This window comes from Tribolium madens, unplaced genomic scaffold, assembly GCF_015345945.1.
Source record: "Tribolium madens isolate multiple individuals breed KSU strain unplaced genomic scaffold, Tmad_KSU_1.1 Scaffold_19;HRSCAF=116;Tcas5.2_LG9, whole genome shotgun sequence".
NCBI classification, from domain to species: domain Eukaryota; kingdom Metazoa; phylum Arthropoda; class Insecta; order Coleoptera; family Tenebrionidae; genus Tribolium; species Tribolium madens.
In genome coordinates this window covers 780,275-789,233 of record NW_025400983.1, presented here as the reverse complement: position 1 = coordinate 789,233, position 8,959 = coordinate 780,275, and the positions used below count along the sequence as shown (strand labels likewise).

The following is an 8,959-nucleotide window of genomic DNA, read 5'->3' as shown; positions in this document are numbered from 1 at the left end:
AAACCAAAAAAAAACAAAAAATCATCAAATTGATTAAAAATAGTTTTTTTAAGAGTTTTTCTTGAAACAAAAATTAGGACATTCGGAAACTGACTCGTTTCCCTAATACTAGAAGCCAAATTAAATCTAGAAGTAAATTATTTTTTCATTTCTGAAGCGTTTTAGCACGTTTTTTAGTTAGAAACGTAAAATATTTTGTAAATCATAGAATTAGGCCGGAAATTATGTCATTTTTGAGTTTTTCGAGAATTTAATGGGATTTTTAAGCTGAAAATTTAAGATTTTGCGTTACCAACTCAAAAAAATCATAAGAAAAAATTATATTGGATTTTATTTACGAGTATTGATTTAGTTTACAAAAAAAAACCTAAACTAGCTACACTATTGGAAAGATTTAAATTGTAATTTTTCAATCAGGTGCAAATTGGGTAATTTTGGCTACTTTTTCGACTCGAATCTGGTGAATTTTATTTTTGTGAGACGGCAATACTGTTACAGTTTTTTTGGTAATAGGGCCCGGGTAGCTGTAGGCTTTAACCCAATTTTGGGCATTTTTCTCAAGGGCGCGAGTCCTGGCGCACCCTGTACTGCTGAACCCTTTTAAAGATTAATTTTTTGTTAATAAAATTTTTTACAAACAATTTAGTACCTCACAAAGTTTTGAATTTAGTGACTTACAGAGCAGTGTTGCCAGATTTGAAACATTTCACAAAATCTGGTGATTTTCGTGAGTCTTCTTTAAAAAACTTAGCAATAATTTTTCGAAAACGAAATAGCATTTTTCAACTAGAAACTTAATTATTTCGACAAATTAAACAAAAAAAATCGATAAAATCATCAAATTGATGAAAAATAGTTTTTATTATATGTTAATAAATATATTTTTTTAACAATTTAGTACCTCACAAAGTTTTGAATTTAATGAATTACAGGGCAGTGTTGTCAAATCTGGAAATTTTCGTGGTAGTCTTCTTGAAAAATCTTTGCAGTTAACCCAAAAAATCGAAAAAATCATCAAATTCATTAAAAATAGTTTTTATTATATGTTAATAAATATTTTTTTAACATTTTAGTACCTTACAAAGTTTTGAATTTAATAAATTACAGAGCAGTGTTGCCAGATCTTGAAAAATTTCACCAAATCTAGTGATTTTCGTAATAGTCTTCTTTAAAAAACTTGGCAATAATTTTTTGAAAACGAAAAAGTGTTTTTCAACTAGAAACTTAATTATTTCGACAAATTGATTAAAAAAAAAATATTTTTAAAGAGATTTTCTTGAAACAAAAATTAGGACATTTGAAAACAGACTCGTTTAGGTCAAATTAAATCTAAAACTAAATTATTTTATCATTTCTAGGGCGTTTTAGCACGTTTTTCAGTTAGAAACGCAATTATTTTGTAAAATCATAGAATTAAACCGAAAATTATGTCATTTTTGAATTTTTCGAAAATTTAATGGAATTTTGAAGCTGAAAATTTGAGATTTTGCCTTACAAAGTCAAAAAAAATCACTAAATGTTATATTGGATTTTATTTATGACTATTTATTTAGTTTAGGGTAAACTAGCGACTCTATTGGAAAGATTTAAATTGTAATTTTTCAATCTGGTGCAAATTGGGTAATTTTGGCAACTTTTTTGACTCGAATTTGGTGAGTTTTATTTTTGTGAGATTACAGTTTTTTTGCTAATGAGCCCGGGTGGCCTTTAACCCAATTTTAAGACAACTTTTTCACATTTCTCTGAGCGTTTCCCCCCGACAAAGTCGTCGAAATTGCCAAATTGGGGTAGGTAACATAGATAAATTGCTGTTGTGTTAGCTTAAAAGGATAATTGTTATCATCCCGTGGCTTGATAGCAGTCTCCGCACTCGCACGACACCAACTGGTAAGTCGTTATTATCATTTCGCTTATTTTCACACCCAATCGTAGCAGAAAAAAAATGAACGAAACCGCCCTCCCCACCACCATCGAAGACGACGATTCCAGTGAAAACTTCTACGAAAAACAAGTGCTGAAACTCACCACAGTGGCGAGCTTCTCCTCAATCCTCGCCAACATCCTAATCTCAATCACAATAATCAAATTCAAGAATCTGCGTCGCGACGTCACTTATTCCATCATCCTCCACCTGGTTCTGGTCCAGATCGTGAGTCTCGTCCTCGACGAGGTCCTTCTGTGGTTCTTCACCTACTTTGGCACCCCTCTGCCCCAATACCACACCGAATTCTGCATCATCTTCGTCGCTGTGCGAATGTTAAATGCCATTTCGTTCCTAATTCTAATTCTTTTAGTCTCCAACTGGTATTTTAAGTTATTTTCTAATCAAAACAAATATTTAAAGTTTGCGAAATACCACGGATTGTTGCTGGCTTTAATATATCTCGTAGCTGTTGTTTTGTTGCCCTTTTTGGCGAAACTATGCCTGAAAAAGGACGTTTTTGCGACTTTCTACGTCGTTCTTTCGTTCCAAGTCCTCATGATCATCGCCTCAATCACAATGAACATCGTCAACAAATGGAAAAATCGACAATCTTTCGATAATGACAGTGGTTTAGGTGTTGCCAATGTCACGATGATTTTTTGCACTCCGGCTTACCTTTTTCTAATTTTAGCTTATTTAAACGTAATTCCGGTGTACATCGTCCTGTTTGCTGATGTCCTAGCCACCGGAGTTTTCCCATTTGTGCTGTTTTATTTGTACAAATATGACCGGAATTTTCAAATGTACTTTAAAAAATTGTTTGTTTGCCGACGCGGATACTCACAGACTGAATCTGTTTCGTACAATCTCATCAATAATGTAGACCCCTAACCAAAAAAAATGTATTTTAGTCGTAGCATTTTGATTATTTCATTTAAAAGTCTTTCAAACTTTTTACAGGATAAATATCTGCTTCAAATTGCTCCGCCAACTGTCTGTCATTTGTTACCTAGCAACGAGCTTGATTGGTTGTTGCTTAGTTACTATCTAAACGTCAATCATCGTTACTTAGCAACAAGTTTATTTGCGTTGTGTGCAATTCGTAGCAGATACTATGTACTTAGATGAATTTATGGCAAATTTTGTTCAATAAAACTATTTGTCTCGTAAAATATTTGCAATTAGTCCAATTAAGCCCTCTCCCATTTTGTGATCTAAGTGCATTTATCTAGTTGCTTCATGGTGTCATCATCACTTAAGGAATTCATTTACATTTTGTTGTTTGGTGGTGTTGGAACAACGTATTTGAGGTGAGTAGTGATCAAGGGCGGATCCAGGGGGTCAGGGCCCCCCAAACTTGCCACCAAAAGCTTCAATTTTTTATATTTAAATTTTAATATAAAAACATTAGAATTCTTTTTAAATCAAATTTATTAATACAAATACCGAGAGATCAAAATAATTTGTAATCGAGTCATTTTTGGATCCGAAAACGTACAGTTGCGGAATTAAAATTTCGGGCAGTACTGTCATTTTTATAATGTAAACTCTAAAACAATTTTTATATTAATAATCTCATTTTTTACTCTTGTCATATTTATGTTATTTTGACTTATTTTCTTTCAAAAATGGTGACTTGTGGCATAATAACGGGTAGTCAGCAGATCAAAGCGATGATTTAATTACACTTAGTTCAATTAATATCTTTCCTAAGACTGACAAATTGTTTAATTAACAAATTTAACAACAAATAAAAATAAGTTTAATTGTCAAATGTCAGTCATGATGACAGTAAAAGGTAGTTTACAGTGAACTTTTTAATAGGTACTGTCCGAATTTTTAATTCCGCAACTGTACGTATGTCTGTTTTTGAACCAACTGCACGTGAAACGTCAAATAAAATGACAAGTCGAAAACGGCAAAATGGGCTGGAATTAGTCACCCACGTATAATAATAAGACCGTTCTTTTTTGAAGGTAAATCATAAATTTAGTTATCTTTTTGATCATGGGATTTTACCTTTCCACTTGTCATTTTATTTGACGTTTCACAGACATACGCACAGGACATACGTTTTCGGATACAAGGACAAATTATCTTGATCTCTCGATACTTACTTAGTTTTTACTAATTTAAAAAGAAATCATCAATTGTAATTTTCTTTGGGCCACATCTTAGGTATCTAATTAAATTAAGTTTATATCTGTCTGAATAATGAACTTTACCAACTCGCTAGAACACATTATACAGAATTTTCAACTTGTTTTAAAATTCTACACTTTTTGGTTTTTGGGTAATGACGGTAGCGACATTTTTTTTTAATAGAAACCCCTAATTTTTTAGCGAATTCGATAGTTTTTTAATTATGGAAATGGCAACACCAAAATATTGTTACATAAAATTCTCAAAAAAAAAATATCCAAAAAGTGAAARAATATCAATAAAAAACAAAGATAGAATTTTAAATCAAGTTAAAAATTTTGTATTTTTTAAAAAGAAAATTGACTTGTTTGAGCATTTTTTCAAAACAAAATATTTTCAGTTTTAATAAAGAAGATTATTCTATAATTTTGCCGCTCTCTGTATACTCATCATTCTAAAAATTTTTTAGATAGCCCCCCCCCCCAAAATTAATTCCTGGATCCGCCCCTGGTAGTGGTCTCTGGTTCGATTTTGGCTAAATTGTGTCCAGATGGAGGGAAATGGTACCATGGACCGGCTGGAGGGCCCATCGAACTTTATTTTGGTTCCGGCGGTCATCGCCATCCTTTGCGGTACCATCGCCGATATTTTGATCATTGTGGCGACCATCAGGACCCGGAAATGGTACTCGACGTTCAATTTGTACGTGATGAATTGGTGCTTGTGCGATGCCCTTCTCATGGTACTCCAACCCACGACTTACATCGTGATTTTTTCGGTTGATTTCGTCGAGCGCAATTTTTTTTGTATCTGGATGGGGGAGATTGTGGTGGTGACAATAGGGAATTTCATTTTTGTGGCTGCTTTGACCCTTGATTGGTTTTTCGCGCAATATTTCGCGAATGTTTCAACGAAAATTCGGCGGTTTAGTAAAATCCAAATTGGGGCGATTTGGGTCGCAATTGTGGTTCTTACGATTTACATTTGTTGTAAATGTATCATGAACCAGGCCCATGTTTGGATTTTTTCAGTGACAACAGTCTCACTTGTCATGTATTTCATCATCCAGATTTTGTGGTTCATTAAACGTAAAACTGGAACAGGGAATGAGAAATCAAACCTTGCCATGGCCCTAATTTCGTGTTATTTCCTGTGTTGGTTCCCGAATTATCTGATCCAAGCGATTCGGACCTTCGAGGGTTCCAGTGGCGGTGGTTCCGTTGAAAGTAACGTCGTTACATCCCTTATTGGTTACATGAATTCGGTCATAATGCTTCTGTTACTTTACTACGGAGATGAGGAATTGAAGAATGGTTTCAATACTTTGTGCTCTCGTCAAGTGGAGGAACCCGAAACATTGGAAGCAAAGTAGTGAATAAATAAATGCTTTATTGAAAATTTGGTGTTTTATTGAAATTCCCCTAGAACCCAGAACCTTGCTATGGTTCTAATTTCAGATTAGATGATTCAACAAAATTTGTTGTGTTTAAATAATACATATTTAATAAAATTTCTTACAAAATCTTTTTTTTTTAATTTTTTGGTACCACTGCTGTTCGCCGTATTTCATTAATTAAAATTTAATACAAAATGAATTAAAAAAGATTTCTCCCCGACACGGACATATTAACTGAATTAACCTATATATTAGACAAGTTTTGTCATGTAATGTATAAAATACAGGGCGATTCAGGAAATATGACTAATCTGCTGATATTTAGTGTGGCAATAAAATTTTGTTTTGATACTTTTTTTTTACTTTTTTATTTTTAATATATTCTACAGACTAACAAAAATATGAGAAAAAATTGACGCCACCTCAACTTATTTCTTATTTTATTATAAATTTTTTAAACATTTTTTTAAATTAAAACTAAAAATATGAGACAATTTTTTCCAATTTTATCAACTTTTACTACTTACAGGGTGATTCAAAAATGTATTGATTTGGTGTCGCTGTCTTAAAAAAAAATTAAATTCTCAAGAAATAAATTTTTACTATTTAAATTACTCTACACAATAATCGAAAAAATGCAGTCATCTCAACTTACTCATCCTTTATATTTTTTAGACTTTTTTTAGTCAAAATTTCATAGTTTATGAAATTTTATCAACTTGTGATTCAGATTAGATCATTCAACGAAATTTGTTGTGTTTAAATAATACATATGTATTAAAATTTCTTCAAAATCTTTTTTTTTTATTTTTTGGTACCACTGCTGTTCGCCGTATTTCATTAATTAAAATTTAATACAAAATGAATTAAAAAAGATTGCTCCCCGACACGGACATATTAACTGAATTAACCTGTATATTAGACAAGTTTTGTCATGTAATATATAAAATACAGGGCGATTCAGGAAATATGACTAATCTGCTGATGTTTAGTGTGACAATAAAATTTTAATTTGAAACTTTTTTTTTACTTTTTTATTTTTAATTTATTCTACAGACTAACAAAAATGAGAAAAAATTCGTATATGCGCTTATATATGCACGCATTTTTACAAAAATATGCACGAAATATTAAGAAATATGCTCCAATATATGCCAAATATGCATCGATATGCAAAATTTTTAACAATAAAAAATCAAAGTTGAGATAAATTTTTATCCTCGAATACACTAAACTTTGTATTTTCGTCATCTTGAACTGCACACAATAAATGAAAGAATAAATTAATTGGTTTGGCGTGAGACAAGCCATTTTAATAACCTAGTAATTAACCCTTTCTAAAAAATCTGTACTTTTCGGATCACATCACGTTTTTTGTCTAAAGTATTTATTTTTTGAAAAAACTAATTGATGAATTATAAAGTTCTATAGAAATGTAATGTTTTATCAAAAATAAAATTTTCAAAATTTTTATTTTTTTGTTTTTGAGTTCTACAAAAATATTTATCTTTTTAAATGGCAACCCAACAAAAAAACATTTTTCCCTTGAAGGTCAAGATCTAAGGGATTACAACTATCTACTTTATATTAAATTATTTTTTTACATATCTATATCGCAATTTAGACAACAAAAATCGAATAATACAAAAACAAAACAAAATTCTGTTCGTAAAAAATAATTTTTTTATATTAGTTTAATTTATATTAATTATTATTTTTTGGAAACAAATGATTTAAAGAAAAACCGCTTAGTTCAATACTTTATATTCACCCAGTATAAAACGAATTTAAAAAGAAAACTCTCAGCAGGGAACTAATTTTTTGAGTTTGGCTTACGAATTACCGGTTGTTTTCTCTTTAAAATATTTTGTAATCGGATTATTTTTCTTAAACTGTCCAATTTTTAACTTGAAATCTTTAATCGGAAATTAGTGATTTGATGAAAATATGCACAAATATGCAATATTTCTAAAATATGCACCAAGTTCCCAAAATATGCATTGTTTTTAGCTTATTTTAATCAAAAAACATTAGATATGCATAGAAAACTTACAATTTTGTTGATATACTTCTTAATGACAAATATGCATTTTGCATACCAGGTGAATAAAAAGTATGGAACCAAACGTTTTTTCCTTAAACTATTTATTTTTTGAAAAAACTATTGATGGGTGATAAAGTACTATAAAAATGTGATGATTTAACAAGAATAAAATTTTGAAATTTCCTTTTGTTTTTGAGTTCTACAAAAAAAAATATTTTTTTAAATGGCAACCCACTATAAAATCATTTTTCTCATAAAAGCTATATTCTAAGGATTGCAACTATCTGCTTTATATTTAATTTATTCAAAAAAATTTTTCACATAAATTGCAATTTTGACAAAAAAAACGCATAACTCAAAAACAAAATAAAATTTCATTCTGAAAATACGATCACATTTTTTATATTGCTTTAATTTATATTAATTATTATTTTCTGGAGGCAAATGATTAAAAATAAAACCGCTTGGTTGCATACTTTATATTCACCCTGTATAATCCAAGCCTTACAGATGAGGAATTGAAGTGAAGAATGGTCTCAATACTTTGTGTTCCCATCAAGTTTAGGAACCCGAAAAATTGGAAGCGAAGTAGTGAATAAATAAATGCTTTATTGAAAATTTGGTGTTTCATGAAATTCCCCTAGAAGATTTTTAATTGGCGCAGTTGAGCGCATAATTAAAAAGTATTTGCAGCTGTATTCGAGCATGAAAAACAAGTCCACGTTATATGATGTAAACTTTGTCGTTAATTAGATGAGTTTCAATGAGACGAAGCTTATTACAAGTTGAATTCAATAGCAAAACAGTTACTTTAAATCGCGTTGCAAACTTTCAGTCACTTCATTATCTCGGGAAAATCTTGCAATTTAATAAATTATTCACACCGGGATTCTTTCTTAATTATGCACGAATTTTCTTGTCGAAACTTGTGATTCTAGTGACATTAATAACTTTGACGGTAGCTTTATTACATTTTTTTCATTCACCAATGAAAGAATTATTTGACACGCGGGAATGCTGTCAACATGTGTATTTATATACTGGGATAAAAGCATTCGGATGGAAATTTTACACGGAGATAAATCAGAAAAAGGATCCGTGAAATACTATGTGTCGCTCTAGAAAACATAATTACTTTTTCAGACGTTATTAATTTTTAACTCAAGCTGTCTCCAACAACACTATTTTTTGTAATAACTACGCAATTCTTGTTTATTTATAGATCAAAAATTAAATAAAACCCTAGATGACAGGTGTAATAAATAGGGCTCGGATTAAATGCAAAATGCATATTTGGTATTAAGGGGTATATTAACAAAATTGTAAGTTTTCTATGCATATCTAATGTTTTTTGATTAAAATAAGCCAAATAAAAAATGCATATTTTGGCAACTTGGTGCATATTTTAGGAAATATTGCATATTTGTGCATATTTTCTTCAAATCACTAATTT

The 8,959-nt window shown here is 30.5% G+C and overlaps 3 protein-coding genes across 3 annotated transcripts in view; 2 read left to right on the top strand and 1 right to left on the bottom strand.

Annotated features, from left to right (window-relative positions):
• The window catches only part of LOC123015985 (somatostatin receptor type 2-like), a 146,883-nt gene that overhangs the window by 68,599 nt on the left and 69,325 nt on the right, over positions 1-8,959 (bottom strand). The window lies entirely within an intron of this gene.
• Positions 1,603-3,059, top strand: LOC123015988. Its single transcript, XM_044416130.1, has 2 exons — positions 1,603-1,887; positions 1,933-3,059. Exon 2 carries the CDS (start codon positions 1,943-1,945, stop codon positions 2,813-2,815), a length of 873 nt encoding a protein of 290 aa, XP_044272065.1. The 5' UTR covers positions 1,603-1,887; positions 1,933-1,942; the 3' UTR covers positions 2,816-3,059.
• LOC123015989 (neuromedin-B receptor-like) lies at positions 3,188-5,464 on the top strand. Its single transcript, XM_044416131.1, has 2 exons — positions 3,188-3,234; positions 4,617-5,464. The coding sequence occupies exon 2, from the start codon at positions 4,617-4,619 to the stop codon at positions 5,436-5,438; it is 822 nt and encodes a 273-aa protein (XP_044272066.1). The 5' UTR covers positions 3,188-3,234; the 3' UTR covers positions 5,439-5,464.

Bases quoted from the DNA above. Each gene is read 5' to 3' on its own strand.
- LOC123015988 (XM_044416130.1), top strand. From the start codon at position 1,943: ATGAACGAAACCGCCCTCCCCACCACCATCGAAGACGACGATTCCAGT.
- LOC123015989 (XM_044416131.1), top strand. From the start codon at position 4,617: ATGGAGGGAAATGGTACCATGGACCGGCTGGAGGGCCCATCGAACTTT.